At 51.1% G+C, this 23,226-nt stretch overlaps 1 protein-coding gene across 1 annotated transcript in view; it reads left to right on the plus strand.

Annotated features, from left to right (window-relative positions):
* The first annotated feature begins 2,267 nt into the window (after nucleotides 1-2,267).
* The window catches only part of plbd2 (phospholipase B domain containing 2), an 88,671-nt gene continuing 67,712 nt past the window's right edge, over nucleotides 2,268-23,226 (plus strand). The window contains exon 1 of the mRNA XM_038790579.1: nucleotides 2,268-2,529. Within this exon, the coding sequence (XP_038646507.1) occupies nucleotides 2,309-2,529 (221 nt within the window). The 5' untranslated portion in view covers nucleotides 2,268-2,308. The remainder of the gene's footprint in view (nucleotides 2,530-23,226) is intronic.

The raw sequence follows: 23,226 nt of genomic DNA on the forward strand, positions 1-23,226 counted from the left end.
TCAGTGTCAGGGTGACAGGGGGGGTGATGGTCAGTGTCTGGGTGACGGGGGGTGATGGTCAGTGTCAGGATAACAGGGGGGGTGATGGTCAGGGTGACAGGGGGGTGATGGTCAGTGTCAGGGTGACAGGGGGTGATGGTCAGGGTGACAGGGGGGTGATGGTCAGTGTCAGGATAACAGGGGGGGTGATGGTCAGTGTCAGGGTGACAGGGGGGGTGATGGTCAGTGTCAGGGTGACAGGGATGTGATGGTCAGTGTCAGGGTGACCGGGGGGGGGTGATGGTCAGGGTGACAGGGGGGTGATGGTCAGTGTGAGGGTGACAGGGGGGTGATGGTCAGTGTCAGGGTGACAGGGGGGTGATGGTCAGTGTCAGGGTGACAGGAGGGTGATGGTCAGTGTGAGGGTGACGGGGTGTGATGGTCAGTGTCAGGGTGACAGCGGGTGTGATGGTCAGTGTGAGGTTGACAGGGGGGGTGATGGTCAGTGTCAGGGTGACAGCGGGTGTGATGGTCAGTGTGAGGGTGACGGGGTGTGATGGTCAGTGTCAGGGTGACAGGGGTGTGATGGTCAGTGTCAGGGTGACAGGGGGGTGATGGTCAGTGTTAGGGTGACAGGGGGTGTGATGGTCAGTGTCAGAGTGACAGGAGGGTGATGGTCAGTGTTAGGGTGACAGGGGGGTGATGGTCAGTGTCAGGGTGACAGGGGGGTGATGGTCAGTGTTAGGGTGACAGGGGGGTGATGGTCAGTGTCAGGGTGACAGGGGGGTGATGGTCAGTGTCAGGGTGACAGGGGGGTGATGGTCAGTGTCAGGGTGACAGGGGGGTGATGGTCAGTGTCAGGGTGACAGGGGGGTGATGGTCAGTGTCAGGGTGACAGGGGTGTGATGGTCAGTGTTAGGGTGACAGGGGGGTGATGGTCAGTGTCAGGGTGACAGGGGGGTGATGGTCAGTGTCAGGGTGACAGGGGTGTGATGGTCAGGGTGACGGGGGTGTGATGGTCAGTGTCAGGGTGACAGGGGTGTGATGGTCAGTGTCAGGGTGACAGGGGGTGTGATGGTCAGTGTGAGGCTGACCGGGGGGTGATGGTCAGGGTGACAGGGGTGTGATGGTCAGTGTCAGGGTGACAGGGGGGTGATGGTCAGTGTGAGGCTGACCGGGGGGTGATGGTCAGGGTGACAGGGGGGTGATGGTCAGTGTCAGGGTGACAGGGGGGTGATGGTCAGTGTCAGGGTGACAGGGATGTGATGGTCAGTGTCAGGGTGACAGGGGGTGATGGTCAGTGTCAGGGTGACAGGTTGTGTGATGGCCAGGGTGACAGGGTGGTGATGGTCAGTGTGAGGGTGACAGGGGGGTGATGGTCAGGGTGACGGGGGTGTGATGGTCAGTGTGAGGGTGACAGGGGGGGTGATGGTCAGGGTGATAGGGTGTGTGATGGTCAGTGTGAGGCTGACCGGGGGGTGATGGTCAGGGTGACAGGGTGTGTGATGGTCAGTGTCAGGGTGACAGGGGGGTGATGGTCAGTGTCAGGGTGACAGGGGGGTGATGGTCAGTGTGAGGGTGACAAGGGGGTGATGGTGAGGGTGATGGTCAGTGTGAGGGTGACAGGGCGGTGATGGTTAGGGTGACAGGGGGGTGATGGTTAGGGTGACAGGGGTGTGATGGTCAGTGTGAGTGTGACAGGAGTGTGATGGTCAGTGTGAGGGTGACAGGGGGATGATGGTCAGGGTGACGGGGGGTGATGGTCAGTGTGAGGGTGACAGGGTGTATGATGGTCAGTGTGACAGGAGTGTGATGGTCAGTGTGAGGGTGACAGGGGGATGATGGTCAGGGTGACGGGGGGGTGATGGTCAGTGTGAGGGTGACAGGGGGTGTGATGGTCAGTGTGACAGGAGTGTTATGGTCAGTGTGAGGGTGACAGGGTGTGTGATGGTCAGTGTGACAGGAGTGTGATGGTCAGTGTGAGGGTGACAGGGGGTGTGATGGTCAGTGTGACAGGGGTGTGATGGTCAGTGTCAGGGGGGGGGGGGTGATGGTCAGTGTGAGGGTGACAGGGGGTGTGATGGTCAGTGTGACAGGGAGTGTGATGGTCAGTGTGAGGGTGACAGGGGGTGTGATGGTCAGTGTGACAGGGGTGTGATGGTCAGTGTGAGGGTGACAGGGGGTGTGATGGTCAGGGTGACAGGGGGGTGATGGTCAGTGTGAGGGTGACAGGGGGTGTGATGGTCAGGGTGACAGGGGGGTGATGGTCAGTGTCAGGGGGTCAGGGTGTCAGGCTCAGCTGGAGCTCTGGTCATGTGATCTCAGCCGGATGATGGCGGCGGACGGCCGGAGCCGGGGTGAGGTCGGGATCTGGATCCTCTCCCGCGCCCTCAGTCCTCTCCTCCTGCTGCTGGCGCTGGGCAGCGCCGCCCCCCAGGAGCTGCACCGCTCGGTGGTGCTGGGGAAGGGCGGGCTGCTCCAGGTGGTGCCGGGGCTGAGGCCGGACGGGATTGCCTGGGCCAACTTCACCGACAGGATCAAAGGCACCGGGTGGGTAACCGGGACTGCGGCGAGGCGGGGTGGGGTGGATGGGTTGGGTGGGGTAATCGGTGTGGATGGGGAGGGGGAGGTGGGCTAATTGGTGTGGATGGGGGAGAGGGGTAATCACTGTGAATGGTGGGGGTAATCAGTGTGGATGGGGAGGTGGGGTAATCGGTGTGGATGGGGAGAGGGGTAATCAGTGTGGATGGGGAGGGGGATGTGGGGTAATCGGTGTGGATGGGGGAGAGGGGTAATGACTGTGGATGGGGGGGTAATCGGTGGGGAGGGGGAGGTGGGGTAATCGGTGTGGATGGGGGAGGGGGTAATCAGTGTGGATGGTGGGGTAATCGGTGTGGATGGGGAGGGGAGGTGGGGTAATCGGTGTGGATGGGGGAGGGGGTAATCACTGTGGATGGGAGGAGGTGGGGTAATCAGTGTGGATGGGGGGGAGGTGGGGTAATCGGTGTGGATGGGGGAGGGGGTAATCACAGTGGATGGGGGGAGGTGGGGTAATCGGTGTGGATGGGGGAGGGGGTAATCTGTGGATGGTGGGGTAATCGGTGTGGATCGGGAAGAGGGGTAATCGGTGTGGATGGGGAGGGGGAGGTGGGGTAATTGGTGTGGATGGAGGGAGGGGGTAATCAGTGTGGATGGGGGGGGTAATCAGTGTGGAGGGGGAGGTTGGGTAATCGGTGTGGATGGGGGAGAGGGGTAATCACTGGATGGGGGGGTAATCGGTGTGGATGGGGAGGGGGAGGTGGGGTAATCGGTATGGATGGGGGAGAGGGGTAATCACTGTGGATGGGGGGGTAATCGGTCTGGATGGGGTAGGGGGAGGTGGGGTAATCGGTGTGGATGGAGGGAGGGGGTAATCTGTGGATGGGGGGGTAATCAGTGTGGATGGGGAGGGGGAGGTTGGGTAATCGGTGTGGATGGGGAGAGGGGTAATCACTGGATGGGGGGTAATCGGTGTGGATGGGGAGGGGGAGGTGGGGTAATCGGTGTGGATGGGGAGGGGGAGGTGGGGTAATCGGTGTGGATGGGGGGGAGGTGGGGTAATCGGTGTGGATGGGGGAGGGGGTAATCAGTGTGGATGGTGGGGTAATCGGTGTGGATGGGGAGGGGAGGTGGGGTAATCGGTGTGGATGGGGGAGGGGGTAATCAGTGTGGATGGGGGGAGGTGGGGTAATCGGTGTGGATGGGGGAGGGGGGTAATCAGTGTGGATGGGGGAGGTGGGGTAATCGGTGTGGATGGGGGAGGGGGTAATCAGTGTGGATGGGGGAGGTGGGGTAATCGGTGTGGATGGGGGAGGGGGTAATCACAGTGGATGGGGGGAGGTGGGGTAATCGGTGTGGATGGGGGAGGGGGTAATCTGTGGATGGTGGGGTAATCGGTGTGGATCGTGGAGAGGGGTAATCGGTGTGGATGGGGAGGGGGAGGTGGGGTAATCGGTGTGGATGGAGGGAGGGGGTAATCAGTGTGGATGGGGGGGTAATCAGTGTGGATGGGGAGGGGGAGGTTGGGTAATCGGTGTGGATGGGGGAGAGGGGTAATCACTGGATGGGGGGGTAATCGGTGTGGATGGGGAAGGGGAGGTGGGGTAATCGGTATGGATGGGGGAGAGGGGTAATCACTGTGGATGGGGGGGTAATCGGTGTGGATGGGGAGGGGGAGGTGGGGTAATCGGTGTGGATGGAGGGAGGGGGTAATCAGTGTGGATGGGGGGGGTAATCGGTGTGGATGGGGGGGAGGTGGGGTAATCGATGTGGATGAGGAGGGGGAGGTGGGGTAATCGGTGTGGATGGGGAGGGGGAGGTGGGGTAATCGGTATGGATGGGGGAGAGGGGTAATCACTGTGGATGGGGGGTAATCGGTGTGGATGGGAAGGGGGAGGTGGGGTAATCGGTGTGGATGGAGGGAGGGGGTAATCAGTGTGGATGGGGGGTAATCGGTGTGGATGGGGGGGAGGTGGGGTAATCGATGTGGATGGTGAGGGGGAGGTGGTGTAATTGGTGTGGATGGGGAGGGGGAGGTGGGGTAATCGGTATGGATGGGGGAGAAGGTAATCACTGTGGATGGGGGGGTAATCGGTGTGGATGGGGAGGGGGAGGTGGGGTAATCGGTGTGGATGGAGGGTGGGGGTAATCAGTGTGGATGGGGGGTAATCGGTGTAGATGGGGGAGGGGGTAATCAGTGTGGATGGGGGGGTAATCAGTGTGTATGGGGGGGTAATCGATGTGGATGGGGAGGGGGTAATCTGTGGATGGGGAGGGGGAGGTGGGGTAATTGTTCTGGATGGAGGGAGGGGGTAATCAGTGTGGATGGGGAGAGGGGTAATCACTGGATGGTGGGGGTAATCGGTGTGGATGGGGAGGGGGAGGTGGGGTAATCGGTGTGGATGGAGGGAGGGGGTAATCAGTGTGGATGGGGGGTAACGGTGTGGATGGGGGAGGGGGTAATCTGTGGATGGGGGGTAATCAGTGTGGATGGGGAGGGGGAGTTGGGGTAATCGGTGTGGGTGGGGGAGAGGGGTAATCACTGTGGATGGGGGGGTAATCACTGGATGGGGGGTAATCAGTGTGGATGGGGAGGGGGTAATCAGTGTGGATGGTGGAGTAATCGGTGTGGATGGGGGAGGTGGGGTAATCACTGTGAATGGGGGTAATCACTGTATGGGGGGTAATCAGTGTGGATGGAGAGGGGAGGTGGGGTAATCGGTGTGGATGGGGGAGGGGGTAATCAGTGTGGCTGGGGGGGGGTAATCAGTGTGGATGGGGAGGGGGAGGTGGGGTAATCAGTGTGGATGGAGGGAGGGGGTAATCAATGTGCATGGGGCGGTAATCGGTGTGGATGGGGGAGGGGTAATCACTGTGGATGGGGGTAATCGGTGTGGATGGGGAGGGGGAGGTGGGGTAATCGGTGTGGATGGGGGAGAGGGGGTAATCAGTGTGGATGGGGGGGTAATCAGTGTGGATGGGGAGGGGGTAATCGGTGTGGATGGGGGAGGGGGTAATCGGTGTGGATGGGGGAGGGGGTAATCTGTGGATGGGGGAGGGGGTAATCGGTGTGGATGGGGGAGGGGGTAATCAGTGTGGTTGGGGGAGGGGGTAATCAGTGTGGATGGGGGAGGGGGTAATCAGTGTGGATGGGGGAGGGGGGTAATCGGTGTGGATGGGGAGGGGGTAATCGGTGTGGATGGGGAGGGGGAGGGGTAATCAGTGTGTAGGGGGATAATCAGGGTTGGGGAGGGGGGTAATCGGTGTGGATGGGGAGGGGGAGGTGGGGTAATTGGGGTGGATGGCGGAGGGGGTAATCGGTCTGGATGGGGAGGGGGTAGGCGGGGTGGATGGGGGAGGTGGGGTAATCAGTGTGGATGGGGGTAATCGGGGTTCATGGGGGTGGAGAGAGATTGGGCCAGTCCTGGTGGGTGGGGGATGCAGGAGTAATCTTGGTGGGTGGGGGTAATCGGAGTGAGTGGAGGTGGGGTTAGCATGGTGTGTGGGGTGGAGGTAATCTGGGTGGGGATACTATAGAACCATAGAAGCATAGAATTCCTCTAGTGCCGAAGGAGGCCATTCGGCCCTTTGAGTCTGCAGCAACCTTCCAAAAGAGCACCCTACCTAGATCCACTCCTCCACCCTATCCGTGTAACCCCATCTAACCTGTACGACCTTGAACACTAAGGGGCAATTCAGCACGGCCAATCCACCTAACCTGCAGATCTTGGATTGTGGGAGATAACCGGAGCACCTGGAGGAAACCCACGCAGACACGGGAAGAACGTACAAACTCCACACAGACAGTCATTGGGGGCCGGAATTGAACCCAGATTGCTGGCACTGTGAGACAACAGTAGTTTTTAAAAAAGAAATTCCAATTAAGAGGCAATTTAATGTAGCCATTTCACACACCCTAGACATCTTTGGGTTGTGGGAGTGAGACCCACGCAGACATCTTGTAAAAAAAAATATTTTAATCTACTTTTTGACATTTTCTCCCAAATTTACACCCACCAACAATAAACACTAATCAGTAATGAATGGAATGTCAATCCCCGTATGAACAACAGCGATCCCATCCTCCCACCAAACCCCCAAACATTAGCCCGCATGTTAACATTTATGACAAAAAGGATTCAGGAATCACCCATAGTTAAATGAAATGAAATGAAAATCGCTTATTGTCACGAGTAGGCTTCAATGAAGTTACTGTGAAAAGCCCCTAGTCGCCACATTCCGGTGCCTGTCCGGGGAGGCTGGTACGGGAATTGAACCGTGCTGCTGGCCTGCCTTGGTCTGCTTTAAAAGCCAGCGATTTAGCCCAGTGTGCTCGTCTCCATTAACACATACAGTCCCCCTTCCCCCAGCCCTCCCACCTCCCACCCCCCCTAATGTTTGATGTAATCCAATTCTTGAAAGTGCATAATGACTAACGCTCATGAATTGTAGAACCCCCTCCATCCTTCCCCTCAGTTCAAACTTAACCTTCTCAAGAGTTAAGAATGCCAGCAGGTCCCCCCTGCCACGCCAGGGCACAGGGTTGTTCTCTATCCCAACAGGATCCTTCGGGCGAAGGCGACAACATCTGACTCTGCACCCGTTTCCAACCCTGGCTGGTCCGATACCCCGAATATGGCCTCCGAGGGCCCGGGTCCAGTTTCACGTGCTCCACTTTAGAGATTACCCTGAAAACCTACTTCCAGTAATCTTCCAGCTTTGGACAGCACCAAAACATATGAACACGATTTGCAGCCCCCCCCCCACCCCGCACAATGTCCACACGTATTTTCTGCCCCCTCAAAGTGCCGGCTCATCCTCCCCTTGTGAGGTGTACTCTGTATATCACCTTCAGCAGTATCAGCCCCAACCTCTAGCATGAGGTGGAGGTATTCACTCTCTGGAGCATCTCACACTGGAACCCCTCCTCCATACCCACTCCCAACTCTTCCTCCTCCTACTTTGCCTGGATCCCATCCAGCGGTGCTTTCTCCTCTTCCAAAATAGCCCCGTAAAACGCCGACATTACCCCCTTCTCCAGTCCCCCTGCCGTCAGCACCTCCTCCAGTAATTTGGAAGCCAGCTCCACAGGGAAGCTATGTATCTCCTTTCTGGCAAAATCTCGAACCTGCATGTATGTAAACATTTCCCCGTGCTCCAGCCCATACTTCGTTCCCAGCTCTTTCAATCCTGCAAACCAACCCCCAAGAAACAAATCTTTTAGTGTCTTAATCCCCTTCTCCTCTCATCTCCGAAAATGTCCATCCCACTTCCCTGGCTCAAATCTGTGGTTCCCCCGAATTGGCATTTCCCTTGATCCGAAGTGTTGGCGAAACTGCCTCCAAATTCTCAATGAAGCCATTATTACCGGACTCCCTGAGTATTTCTCCGGGGCCTTCGGGGGCGGCGCTGTTCCTAGCGCCTTCAATTCTGACCCCTTACACAAACTCTCCTCCATTCTGACGCACTGGGAAAGACCCACGCAGACATGAGAATATGCAAACTCCACACGGCCAGCGAAGCAGGGCCGTGATTGAACACTGATCCTCAACACAATGCGGCAGCAATGCTAACCACTGTGCTACCGAGCTGCCCTGAGACAGCAGTACTAACCACTGTGCCGCCATGCTGCCCTCATGGGGCAGGGTAATCAGGGATGAGTGGAGGTAATTGGAAGGATCTGGGGGCTATCGGGAGAACATAAGAACATAAGAACGAGGAGCAGGAGTAGGCCATCTGGCCCTTCGAGCCTGCTCCGCCATTCAATTAGATCATGGCTGATCTTTTGTGGACTCAGCTCCATTTTCCGGCCCGAACACCATAACCCTTAATCCCTTTATTCTTCAAAAAACTATCTATCTTTACCTTAAAAACATGTAATGAAGGAGCCTCAACTGCTTCACTGGGCAAGGAATTCCATAGATTCACAACCCTTTGGGTGAAGAAGTTCCTCCTAAACTCAGTCCTAAATCTATTTCCCCTTATTTTGAGGCTATGCCCCCTAGTTCTGCTGTCACCCGCCAGTGGAAACAACCTGCCCGCATCTATCCTATCTATTCCCTTCATAATTTTAAATGTTTCTATAAGATCCCCCCTCATCCTTCTAAATTCCAACGAGTACAGTCCCAGTCTACTCAACCTCTCCTCATAATCCAACCCCTTCAGCTCTGGGATTAACCTAGTGAATCTCCTCTGCAGACCCTCCAGCGCCAGTACGTCCTTTCTCAAGTAAGGAGACCAAAACTGAACACAATACTCCAGGTGTGGCCGCACTAACACCTTATACAATTGCAACATAACCTCCCTAGTCTTAAACTCCATCCCTCTAGCAATGAAGGACAACATTCCATTTGCCTTCTTAATCACCTGTTGCACTTGTAAACCAACCTTCTGTGACTCATGCACTAGCACACCCAAGTCTCTCTGAACAGCGGCATACTTTAATATTTTATCGTTTAAATAATAATCCCGTTTGCTGTTATTCCTACCAAAATGGATAACCTCACATTTGTCAACATTGTATTCCATCTGCCAGACCCGAGCCCATTCACTTAACCTATCCAAATCCCTCTGCAGACTTCCAGTATCCTCTGCACTTTTCGCTTTACCACTCATCTTAGTGTCATCTGCAAACTTGGACACATTGCCCTTGGTCCCCAACTCCAAATCATCAATGTAAATTGTGAACAATTGTGGGCCCAACACGGATCCCTGAGGGACACCACTAGCTACTGATTGCCAACCAGAGAAACACCCATTTATCCCAACTCTTTGCTTTCTATTAATTAACCAATCCTCTATCCATGCTACTACTTTACCCTTAATGCCATGCATCTTTATCTTATGCAGCAATCTTTTGTGTGGCACCTTGTCAAAGGCTTTCTGGAAATCAGATATACCACATCCATCGGCTCCCCGTTATCTACTGCACTGGTAATGTCCTCAAAAAATTCCACTAAATTAGTTAGGCATGACCTGCCTTTAACGAACCCATGCTGCGTCTGCCCAATGGGACAATTTCTATCCAGATGCCTCGCAATTTCTTCCTTGATGATAGATTCCAGCATCTTCCCTATTACCGAAGTTAAACTCACTGGCCTATAATTTCCTGCTTTCTGCCTACCTCCTTTTTTAAACAGTGGCGTCACGTTTGCTAATTTCCAATCCACCGGGACCACCCCAGAGTCTAGTGAATTTTGGTAAATTATCACTAGTGCATCTGCAATTTCCCTAGCCATCTCTTTTAGCACTCTGGGATGCATTCCATCAGGGCCAGGAGACTTGTCTACCTTTAGCCCCATTAGCTTGCCCATCACTCCCTCCTTAGTGATAACAATCCTCGCAAGGTCCTCACCTGTCATAGCCTCATTTCTATCAGTCGCTGGCATGTTATTTGTGTCTTCCACTGTGAAGACCGACCCAAAAAACCTGTTCAGTTCCTCAGCCATTTCCTCATTTCCCATTATTAAAACTCCCTTCTCATCCTCTAAAGGACCAATATTTACCTTAGCCACTCTTTTTTGTCTTATATATTTGTAAAAACTTTTACTGTCTGTTTTTATATTCTGAGCAAGTTTACTCTCATACTCTATCTTACTCTTTATAGCTTTTTTAGTAGCTTTCTGTTGCCCCCTAAAGATTTCCCAGTCCTCTAATCTCCCAGCAAGGGGGGGGGGGGGGGGGGGGATGCAGGGAATGGGGCTAGCTGGGAATGTGGGTTAGGAGGTCAATGGTGGAAATGGGGGCAAGGAGGATTGGGGAGTCCGGGAGCGGAAAGGAATAACTGGAGCCTGGGGTAAGCTGACTTCATGGAAGGGGGGGTTTGGAGGGGGCAGCGGTGGGGGGCCGCATGGAGGTACTGGGGCCTGGGTTATAATAATAATCTTTATTGTCACAAGAAGGCTTGCATTATGTGTCAGAGTAACACCATCGGCTGGTGTAATGTCACATTTAAGAATTAATGTAATCGGAGCGTTGCGCGGGCTTTTGTGGGGCTCACTATGGTACCCTGTTTGCTCAGCCTCTTGTAAATAAATCCCTTGCACTATGTTACACAAGCTTGACGTGCACCACCTCAGATTCTCTCTCTTAGTGGCTACAACAAAGAATATAACAATTTGTAATTTGCAAAAGAAACAGACGCCCATTTCTTGGTGTTACAAATTTGAAGGCGGTGGAGAGTGCAGAGAAGATTCACAGGAATGGTTCCCAGAATGAGGAACTTAGTTATGAGGAATTATTGGAGACTGTTTTCCTGGGAGAAAAGAAGTCCGAGAGGATATTTGATAGAGGTATTCAAAATCATGAGGGAACTAGTCAGAGTAGATAGGAAGAATCTGTACCCACCAGTGAGGGGATCAGAAAACAGATTTAAAGTACTTTGCAAAAGAAGCGGAAAGGGTATGAAAAATAACTTATCCATGCATCGAGTGGTTAAGGTCTGCAAGGCCCTGCCTGAGACTGGTCGAGGCAGGTTCAATCAACATGTTATTTGAAAAGGCACAAAGTGCAGATTTGGAGAGCAGGTGGGAGAATGGCACTGAGTGAATTGCTCATTTGGAGAGCTGATACAGACTTGATGGACCCAATAGCCTCTATCTGTGCTGTAGCAATTAAGTCTGTGATATTATGGTAGTGTTCCATTTTCAGTTTTAGTCCTTTAGATGGATGTTAAAGATTCCACAATATGATTTGAGGGTAATTCTCCGAGCAAACTGTCCTCTCTTAACCAATTAATGAATAAGCTGAATTGTATAGTCTTTGTTCTGAATGCTGCTTGTCAGATATTGCTGATGCAGAATGGCTGGCTACTTCAAAAGTAATTTACTGTGAAGTACTTTGCCACGTTTTGGCACGATGAAAGCATTCTTTTGTTTAAAAATAGACAACAGGAATTCACAGGTGGATTACAATTTGCTGAAGAGGAAGTTGGAAGGAATATGGAACAGGCAGTCCTCGACCTTATTGTAAGTGCGACGAACGCATATACAATGTTTATACATTGACACTGTATTTCGAGTTTACAACTTCGGTTTTGATGATACAAAACCCCGCCAGCACATTCACACATACACATTGACATCCTGCGCCCCACCCCACCCCCATCTGTAAGACTGGACAGGTTGAACCGTCTTTATTGGGTTGGAGACAAGTGTTCTATTCTGTTTTTTGTGCAAGTGTCCTGATTTTAATGCATTTATACGCTTGTGTTGAATTTAATATGACGCACAGAACTTCAAGGTTAAACAGGCAGTGATCGATGGCCCCCGACACTAACTGAGGATATAAGAACATAAGAACTAGGAGCAGGAGTAGGACATATAGCCCCTCGGGCCTGCTCCGCCATTCAATGAGATCATGGCTGATCTTTTGTGGACTCAGCTACACTTTCCCGCCTGAGCACCATAACCCTTTATTCCTTTATTCTTCAAAAAGCTATCTATCTTTGTCTTAAAAACATTTAATGAAGGAGCCTCAACTGCTTCATTGGGCAAGGAATTCCATAGATTCACAACCCTTTGGGTGAAGAAGTTCCTCCTAAACTCAGTCCTAAATCTACTTCCCCTTATTTTGAGGCTATGCCCCCTAGTTCTGCTTTCATCCGCCAGTGGAAACAACCTGCCCGCATCTATCCTATCTATTCCCTTCATAATTTTATATGTTTCTACAAGATCCCCCCTCATCCTTCTAAATTCCAACGAGTACAGTCCCAGTCTACTCAACCTCTCCTCGTAATCCAACCCCTTCTGCTCTGGGATTAACCTAGTGAATCTCCTCTGCACACCCTCCAGCGCGAGTACATCCTTTCTCAGGTAAGGAGACCAAAACTGAACACAATACTCCAGGTGTGGCCTCACTAACACCTTATACAATTGCAGCATAACCTCCCTAGTCTTAAACTCCACCCCTCTAGCAATGAAGGACAAAATTCCATTTGCTTTCTTAATCACCTGTAAACCAACATTTTGCGACTCATGCACCCAGGTCCCTCTGCACAGCAGCATGTTTTAATATTTTATCATTTAAATAATAATCCCTTTTGCTGTTATTCCTACCAAAATGGATAACTTCACATTTGTCAACATTGTATTCCATCTGCCAGACCCTAGCCCATTCACTTAACCTATCCAAATTTTTCTGTGGACTTCCGGTATCCTCTGCACTTTTTGCTTTACCACTCATCTTAGTGTCGTCTGCAAACTTGGACACATTGCCCTTGGCCCCCAACTCCAAATAATCTATGTAAATTGTGGGCCCAGCACTGATCCCTGAGGGACACCAGTAGCTACTGATAGCCAACCAGAGAAACACCCATTAATCCCCACTCTTTGCTTTCTATTAATTAACCAATCCTCTCTCCATGCTACTACTTTACCCTTAATGCCACGCATCTTTATCTTATGCAGCAACCTTTTGTGTGGCACTTTGTCAAAGGCTTTCTGGAAATCCAGATATACCACATCCATTGGCTCCCCGTTATCTCCCGCTCTCTCACAATATTCCCTCACAATACATCCCCCCACATTAACTGAGGATATTCCCCACACACTACATCCCCCCACATTAACTGAGGAAGGCGTGCAGGCATCAACAGTCGACCGAGTGACTTGACAGGGCAAGGGTTGAGAGCGTTTCACACCACTGGGTGCCCCATGAGTGATTTCCAGCTTTGGTTCTGAAACCAATCCCCCATTAATACCATTGTTCCCAAGGGAAAAATTGGTGCCGACTTACGACATTTTGACTCACAACGCAATTTTCAGGAACCAGTTATGTCATAACCCCGAGGACTGTCTGTAGTTTTAGTTGACAAGGTAGCAACAAATAAAGCAGGTACAACAGTTGCATTTTTGTGTCACTTTTAACTTAACAAGACACAAGGCACCACAAAGCATTAATCAAACAAACCTTGCCATTGATCTGCATAAGTTATCACTGCAGGTGACCAAACTTTTGGTTAAACAGGTTACAAAGAGTTATCTTGAAGGAGAAGAGAGAGAGCTAAGGAGGTTTAAGTACAAAGAAAATTACAGCACAGAAACAGGCCCTTCAGCCCCCAAGTCTGCACCTACCACACTGACCGTCTGAACTAAAACTCCCTACCCTTCCAGGGACCATGGCCGGGATTCTCCGAAATCCCGGGCCAAGTGTTGACGCCGGCGTCAACGGTCCTCCAGGCCCAGTCATTCTCCTCTTCCTCGGGGCTAGAACAGCTGTGCGCTGCTCTGGCGCCTAAAGCCGGCCCTACACGGCCTGTGCAGTTCCGCGCTTGTGCACCACGGCCGGCGTGGGTCTGCGCATGCACGCCACAGCCGTCTCCGCGCCGGCGCATGCGCGTGGTTACCGTCTCCGCGCCGGCCCCGGGGCAACATGGCGGAGCCTTACAGGGGCCCTGCGCGGAGGAATTTAGCCCCCCCCCCCCCGGAATGAGCGCGCTCGCCGATCGGTAGCCCCCGATCGCGGGCCTGGCCTCCGTGCAGCCCCCCCCCCCCCCACCCGGAGTCAGATGCCCCTGCCCCCCCCACCAGGACATCCCCCACAGCCAGAACGCCGAGGTCCCGCCATGGGGCCATATGTAAACCATGCCGGCCGGTCTCGGTGGGAACTCGGCGGCGCAATTGCCGCCAATTGTCCGGTGAGCGGCCCGGCGTCGGAGCGGCATGGCGGGATTCTCGCACCCCCCGCCGATTCTCCGACTCGGCGCTGGCTCGGAGAATCTCGCCCCATATCTCTCTATTCCCATCCTATTCGTGAGTTTGTCAAGACGCCCCTTAAAAGTCACTATCGTATCTGCTTCCACGGCCTCCCCCGCCAGCGAGTTCCAGACTCCCACTACCCTCTGTGTAAAAAGCTTGCCTCGCACATCTCCTTTAAATCTATACCCTGCAGTAATTGACTCTTTCACCCTGAGGAAAAGCATCTGGCTAATTACTCTGTCAATGCCTCTCATAATCTTGTAGACTTCTATCAGGTCGCCCCGCAACCTCTGTCGTTCCAGTGAGAACAAACCAGGTTTCTCCAGCCTCTCCTCATAGCCAGTGCCCTCCATGCCAGGCAACATCCTGGTTAATCTTTTCTGTACCCTCTCCAAAGCTTCCACATCCTCTGGCAGTGTGGCGGCCAGAATTGAACACTATATTCCAAGTGCGGCCGAACTAAGGTTCTATAAAGCTGCAACATGACTTGCCAATTTTTAAACTCAATGCCCCAACCGATGAAGACAAGCATGCCGTATGCCTTCTTGACTACCTTCTCCACCTGCATTGCCATATTTGTCCGGATTAAGCTCCATGTGCCATCTCTCCGCCCAAGTCTCCAACCGATCGATATCCTGCTATATCATCTGACGGTCCTCATCACTATCGGCAATTCCACCAACCTTTGTGTCGTCCGCAAACTTACTAATCAGATCAGTTACATTTTCTTCCAAATCAATTATATATATATATTACAACAGCAAGGGTTCCAGCAGTGATCCCTGAGGAACACCACTAAAAACTGCCCTCTAATCAGAAAAACACCCTTCCACTGCTACTCTCTTGTCTTCTATGACCGAGGCAGTTCTGTATCCATCTTGCCAGCTCACCTCTGATCCCATGTGACTTCACCTTCTGTTCTAGTCTGCCATGCCAAAGGCCTTACTGAAGTCCATGTAGACAACATCCACTGCCCTACCCTCATCAATCATCTTCGTCACTTCCTCAAAAAACTTGATCAAGTTAGTGAGACACGACCTCCCCTTCACAAAACCATGCTGGCTCTCACTAATAAGTCCACTTTTTTCCAAATGGGAGTAAATCCTGTCTCGAAGAATCCTCTCCAATAATTTCCCTACCACTGACGTAAGGCTCACCGGCCTGTAATTACCTAGGAAAGGAATTTCATAAATTAACACGTAGATGTCTGAAGGCATGGCCGCCAATGATGGAACAATTAAAATCAGGGATGTACAAGGCGTCAGCATTGGCAGAGTGTAGAGTTGTCGGATGATTGTAGGGTTGAAGGAACACAGAGACCAGTGGCGTGCAGAGGTCTGGTGATGCCCGGGGCAAATCTTGATTGTATGCCCCAAAGACTCAAGTATAAGGCCTAATATACTGAGAAATATTATGAGAAAGGAAAACATTTTGAATATAACTTCCTGTACCAGCCTCCTGAACAGGCGCCGGAATGTGGCGACTAGGGGCTTTTCACAGTAACTTCAGTGAAGCCTACATGTGACAATAAGTGATTTTCATTTCAGTGTAGATGATGTTCTAAACCGCTGTGTGCAGAGAGCAGTGAATGGTCTCTCCCCAGTGTGAACTCGCTGATGTCTCAGCAGTTGGGATGAATGACTGAATCCCTTACCACACAGAGGGCAGGTCAATGGCTTCTCACCTGTATGAACTCACTGATGTCTCAGCAGGATGGATGGCTGAGTGAATCCCCTCCCACTGCAGGTGAACGGCCTCTTCCCGGAGTGAACTCTCTGGTGTGTCAGCAGGTTGGTTAATTGAGAGAATCTCTTCCCACACACAGAGCAGGTGAACAGCCTCTCCCCAGAGTGAACTCGCTGGTGTGTCAGCAGTTGGGGTGAATGACTGAATCCCTAATCACACTCAGAACTGAGGGAGTGCTGCACTGTCAGAACAGCCTTCTTTCAAATAAGTTGTTAAACTGAGGCTCTGTCCCTATTAGGTGGATGTTGAAGATCCCACAGCCACTATTTTGAAGAAGAGCAGGGGAGTTACCCCCGTGTCCTGGTCAATACTAGGGGCTTTTCACAGTAACTTCATTTGAAGCCTACTTATGAAATGAAAATCGCTTATTGTCACATTCCGCATTCGCCACATTCCAGCACCTGTTTAGGGAGGCTGTTACAGGAATCGAATCGTGCTGCTGGCTTGCCTTGGTCGGCTTTCAAAGCCAGCAATGTAGCCCTGTGCTAAACAGCCCCTGACAATAAGCGATTTTCATTTAATTTCATGTGTCAAACTGAGGGAGCAAAGGATGTCAATATTTTTAAGAGAGAGACCTGGGCCAAGCTTTCCAGAGCCTGAACCCTCCCTGGATTCACTTCCTTTCCCTTCAGTTGCTGCAAGTGACCAATTGATGGTCAGAATGAAAAAAGAAATGGAAAAGGGGAGAAAAGAAAGTGTTTTACTCACAGATGTTGGAGACAGGAGGAAGATTCTGTCGGTGTGAAAGCTCAATTATCACTCACACAAAGCCCGCGCTCTGATTGGCTGGAGAACCACAGTCCCTCCGGGCCTCAATCTTTTTTCATTGGTCAACATCTCAGCACGCAGATCAGGAGGCGGGGCCTTTCCCTGCATGTGAGGAGCTCCCCCTCCCTTGGACATGCGCAGTCCCGGGCCGCCTGCCCGCACGGCGGATAGAGCGGTTTCCCCACCGCGGGGGAGTCTGGGAGCGCAGTCACCTCACCCTGACACAAGGTACATGTCGGAAGTCACTGGATTTGATTGTGACCCCCCCCCCCCCCCCCCCCAGCAAAACAATTTGTTAAATTCAGGTGGAAAAATTTAGGCATCTGGGTGACATTGGGGAGAGCAATAGCCTCTGATTGATGCCCCCATCCAATGGATGCCCGGGGCCAACGCACCGTCGGGCCCCCCCCTCTGCACGCCACTGACAGAGACACGGAGGTGTGAGAACGTGGAAAGATTTTGAGCATTGCTGGACCAGGAACCAGCGTTGGTCAGTGAACTCAGGAGTGAGGAGTGAATGGCACTTGGTGTGAGTTAGGATATGGGTTGAAGAGATTTGGATGAGATTTATGGAGCATTTGGAATGGTCGCCTCAAGAGATATCAAAGGTGTGGATGAGGGTTTCAGCATCAGATTAGCTGAGGCAGGGTCAGAGACAAGTGAATCTATGAAGGTAGAGGTAGGTAGTCTTGGTGGTGGGGCAAATATGTGCAGACAAGATGCTGGGTTCTACTTGTCAAATCAACAGAGACATGATAATAATCTTCAATCCTTGAAGTAGGCAACACTGGACCTTTGTGTGTATTTCTAACTGCCACCAACATGTGGGTCATCCAACTTCCAAGGCAGTACTGAGGAAAGCAGTAATTAAAAAAAAAAAAGGTAAAGGGAAAGTCACCAGAGTCCCAGATGACCATGGGCTGCTTTTCCCTTTGAGGGGAAGATCTGACTGGTGGTGGTTTAAGTTGAGGATCACTGTACCTCAAGCGATAGTACATAGAACGATACAGCGCAGTACAGGCCCTTCGGCCCTCAATGTTGCACCGACATGGAAAAAAAAAACTAAAGGCCATCTAACCTACACTATGCCCTTATCATCCATATGCTTATCCAATAAACTTTTAAATGCCCTCAATGTTGGCGAGTTCACTACTGTTGCAGGTAGGGCATTCCACGGCCTCACCACTCTTTGCGTAAAAAACCCACCTCTGACCTCTGTCCTATATCTATTACCCTTCAATTTAAGGCTATGTCCCCTCGTGATAGCCACCTCCATCCGCGGGAGAAGGCTCTCGCTGTCCACCCTATCTAACCCTCTGATCATTTTGTATGCCTCTATTAGGTCACCTCTTAACCTTCTTCTCTCTAACGAAAACAACCTCAAGTCCATCAGCCTTTCCTCATAAGATTTTCCCTCCATACCAGGCAACATCCTGGTAAATCTCCTCTGCACCCGTTCCAAAGCTTCTACGTCCTTCCTATAATGGGGCGACCAGAACTGTGCGCAATACTCCAAATGCGGCCGTACTAGAGTTTTGTACAACTACAACATGACCTCATGGCTCCGGAACTCAATCCCTCTACCAATAAAGGCCATCACACCATAGGCCTTCTTCACAACCCTATCAACCTGGGTGGCAACTTTCAGGGATCTATGTACATGGACACCGAGATCCCTCTGCTCATCCACACTACCAAGAATTTTACCATTAGCCAAATATTCCGCATTCCTGTTATTCTTTCCAAAGTGAATCACCTCACACTTCTCCACATTAAACTCCATTTGCCACCTCTCAGCCCAGCTCTGCAGCTTATCTATGTCCCTCTCTAACCTGCAACATCCTTCCGCACTGTCTACAACTCCACCGACTTTAGTGTCGTCTGCAAATTTACTTACCCATCCTTCTGCTCCCTCCTCTAGGTCATTTATAAAAATGACAAACAGCAACGGCCCCAGAACAGATCCTTGTGGTACGCCACTCGTAACTGAACTCCATTCTGAACATTTCCCATCAACCACCACTCTCTGTCTTCTTTCAACTAGCCAATTTCTGATCCACATCTCTAAATCACCCTCAATCCCCAGCCTCCGTATTTTCTGCAATAGCCGACCGTGGGGAACCTTATCAAACGCTTTACTGAAATCCATATACACCACATCAACTGCTTTACCCTCGTCCACCTGTTCAGTCACCTTCTCAAAGAACTCGATAAGGTTTGTGAGGCATGACCTACCCTTCACAAAACCATGCTGACTATCCCTAATCATATTATTCCTATCTAGATGATTATAAATCGTATCTTTTATAATCCTCTCCAAGACTTTACCCACCACAGATGTTAGGCTCACCGGCCTATAGTTACCGGGGTTATCTCTACTCCCCTTCTTGAACAAAGGGACCACATTTGCTATCCTCCAGTCCTCTGGCACTATTCCTGTAGCCAATGATGACCTAAAAATCAAAGCCAAAGGCTCAGCAATCTCTTCCCTGGCTTCCCAGAGAATCCTAGGATAAATCCCATCAGGCCCCGGGGACTTATCTATTTTCACCTTGTCCAGAATTGCCAACACTTCTTCCCTACTCACCTCAATGCCATCTATTCTAATAGCCTGGGTCTCAGCATTCTCCTCCACAATATTATCTTTTTCCTGAGTGAATACTGACGAAAAGTATTCATTTAGTATCTCGCTTATCTCCTCAGCCTCCACACACAACTTCCCACCACTGTCCTTGACTGGCCCTACTCTTACCCTAGTCATTCTTTTATTCCTGACAAACCTATAGAAAGCTTTTGGGTTTTCCTTGATCCTACCTGCCAAAGATGGCAAGGTTGAGAAGGCGGGGCCTTCATAAATAACCTAATCTGGTACAGGAATTAAACCCACACTGCTGCCTTGTTCTGCATCATGAACCAGCTGTCTAAAGAAAACAGCTGAATGTATAAAAAAAATGACAGCTTTAGTAGTTCAGATGATTGAGAGAAACATCTTTATCTGAAGTTATCAAACTGTCTCCTGGGGCAAGGGCACCACCACTTTCTACGTCCATCCAATTTGCAAATCAACCGTTTGTTATTAATTGCTGTTGCCTGGTTTTTAACCAACTTTCTGTGCTTGTTATCCGTGTGCTTCAATTTTACCAACAAACCTTATTACAAACAACACAAATGGCTTCCATTGCATCTTCTTTAATTGAGCATTCCTGTAGAATCGCTGTTTCTCCTCATACATCATATTTATAATGCACGTTAAATGGGGAGGGTGCCATTTTTCCTATTAATGCTTCTTGATGAAAAAGGAGTTTATATTCATGATTATCATTGCTGTTGAACAGTGCTTTCCAATCATTGTTTAATTTGTTTGTGGGATGTGAGCGCTGCTGCCGGCAAGGTGAGCATTATTGCCCTCGAGATGGGGTGGCAGTGAGCCATTGTCTTCAACCACTGCGTCCGTGCGGTACAGGTAGACCCACGGCACTGTCACGCCGTGAGACCCGCGGTTTTCACACAGCAATGATGAGGGAATGGTGACATATTTCCAAGTCAGGATAGTTTGCGGCGTGTTGTTAACTGTTTGAGTGACGCAAAGGACTTATGAATGGAATATGACTTTAGGCCTTCATGTTTGATCCACCTTGGAAAATATGCCATGTCCGTTTGTTTTTGTTTTGAGTATAATTTTAGTTTCAAAATGGCAAGATATATAATTGGTGCATTTGGAATAAGACTGACCCCTGTTGATTGCAAAATTATACTTTAGTGTTAGTACGCTGTGGTGGAGAGCTGAAACCTAATATTAAAATTAAGTATAGGTTTTCATTTGGAGTCTTTATGGTGTAGAAAATGGGTATGTGCAATATTTATTTTCAGTGGGGACTTCCGGTGGCGACCATGGAGGAGTCGGTCGCACATTCGATAGCTCCCGCCTGGAACGGACTTTCGGCCCTTTTTTCCTGCTTTTTCTCAGACCTTAGGGGATAGATCGGTGCAGTGGATGATATTAAGAAGGATTTCCCCTCCGACGTATGGCTAATTGGACTAGAAGTGGCCGTGTGAAAAGACTCAGCCTGGATAGAGTGAAGCAGTTGGAGCTGGTATCGTGGCACAGCATGATGGAGGGTCAGGACCAGGGAGCGGGGGCTCAGTGGTCTAAGGAGCAACAGATGAAGTTCTTTAAGGACTATTTCGCTGAGCTGAAAAAGGAAACGCTGGACCCGATCAAGGCTGCGATCGATCAAGTGGTATTGAATCAGGCGGCCCAAGGGAAAGCGATACAAGAAATTGAGATGAAGTTATCTAGCAGGAGGACTGCTGGAGCACAAGGTGGAGGTGTTGGATGAGTGCCACAAGAGAATGCAGGAAAAGTTGGAGGACCTGGAGAACAGGTCCAAGAGACAGAAATTAAGGATCATTGGCCTCCCCGAAGGAACTGAGGGGTCGAATGCGGGAGCATATTGGCGAGCATCCTGGAGACGCTGATGGGGACCGGGGCATTTTCTCGGCCCCTGGAAGTGGATGGAGCGCATCAAGCCCTCGCAAGGAAGCCTAAGGCGAATGACCTGCCGAAGGCCAAGGTGGTGCGTTTCCACCGTTTTTCGGACAAAGAACTCGTCTTGCGGTGGGCCAAGAAAGAGCGGAGCAGCAGATGGGAGAACAGAGAGGTGCGCATCTATCAGGACCTGGGAGTGGAGCTGGCCAAGAGACATGCTGAGTTTAATTGGGTGAAGGCGATCCTCTTCAAGAAGGGGGTGAAATTTGGGATGCTGTATCCAGCGCGGCTGTGGGTTAGGCAGAAAGACCGGCACTTTTACTATGAGGCACCGGATGATGTATGGTCATTTATCAAAGAAATGAAGTTGGAAGCGTCTTAAAGGACACTTAAGTCTTGAAGGGGTTATGTGGCGGCGGTTTGTAATTTTTGTAATTCTTGTAACGGTTCAAATAATACTGTATGTAGTTCTGGGTTAAGTATTGGGCTGGGGTGGTGGTTTGAGGGTGCTTTGTTTTTGCAGAGATTGGATGCGGAGGGGGGAGGGGGCCCCCGAACTTGGTGCTATTCTGTGGGAGGTTGGGTCTGGTTTCAAGCGATTGTTTCTGCATTGGTTTATGTTAATTTATTTTACTTGAAGTTGTTTACTTACCGGGGACTGTGGTGTTGTTAAATGGTTTATGCATGTCGGGAGAGAGGTTCGAACAATAGGGAGTCAGACTGTTTGGCACCGGGGCGGGGGCTGTCGGGGTCAGTATGGTTCAGCTGATTCTTGGAAGCGAGGTGGGGGGGTGAACATATGCTAAGATGGTGCTTGACCTGGGGGATCAGGTTTCGGGTGCTGTTGTGGGGGGGGAGGGGGGCTGCTTCGCTGACAGGGGAGGAGCTATTATCGGGGAACAAAAGGGAGGTCGGGGGAGGTTGCTGCTTGTGGGGGAGCGGGGGGCGCGGGCTCTGGGCTGGCCAAAAAAAGGTTATGGCTAGTCGGTAGAGGGTGGGGTGGCAGCCCCCCATCCAGGCTGATTATGTGGAATGTGAGGGGTTTGAATGGGCCAGATAAAAGGGCTCACATTTTTGCGCATTTAAAGGAGCTGAAGGCAGACGTAGCAATGCTTCAGGAGACATATCTAAAGATTATTGACCAGACGAGATTGAGAAAGGGGTGGGTTGGTCAGGTGTTTCACTCTGGGCTGGACTCAAAGACCAGGAGGGTAGTGATACTGATCAGCAAGCGGATGGCATCTGAGGCTGGAAGAACTGTGGCAGATAAGGGGGGGTAGATATATTATGGTGAGTGGGAAGTTGGAGAGTGTACGGGTGGTGCTTGTGAATGTATATGGGACAATGTGGGATTTATGAGGCAGGTGTTAGGCAAGATCCCGGACCTAGAGTCTCATGGCCTGATCATGGGGGAGACTTTAACATGGTCATTGATCCCAATCTGGACCGGTAAAAATCCAGGACTGGAAGGAGGCCTGTCGTGGCGAAGGAGTTGAGGGGTTTTATGGAGCAGATGGTTGGGGGGGGGGGGGGGGGGGGGGTAGACCCGTGGAGATTCGAACAGCCGAGGGCGAAGGAGTTTTCGTTTTTTTCTCATGTCCATAAAGTTTACTCCCGCATTGATTTTTTTGTTCTAAGGAGGGCGTTAATTCCGAAGGTGGCGGGGACGGAATATTCGGCAATTGAAGTCTCTGATCATGCCCAGCATTGGGTGGATTTGCGGTTGAGTGAGGAGAGAGGGCAGCGCCCACTGTGGAGACTGGATGTGGGGTTGTTAGCGGACAAAGCGGTCTGTGGCTGGGTGAATAGGTCCATCCAGAATTGCCTGGATACAAATGATACGGGTGAGATGTGTTGGTTTGGGAACCTCAGAAAGCAGTTGTAAGAACATAGAACAGTACAGCACAGAACAGGCCCTTTGGCCCTCGATGTTGTGCCGAGCATTGTCCGAAACCAAGATCAAGCTATCCCACTCCCTGTCATTCTGGTGTGCTCCATGTGCCTATCCAA

The sequence above is a fragment of the Scyliorhinus canicula genome, chromosome 1 (genome assembly GCF_902713615.1).
Source record: "Scyliorhinus canicula chromosome 1, sScyCan1.1, whole genome shotgun sequence".
Taxonomy (NCBI): Eukaryota; Metazoa; Chordata; class Chondrichthyes; order Carcharhiniformes; family Scyliorhinidae; genus Scyliorhinus; species Scyliorhinus canicula.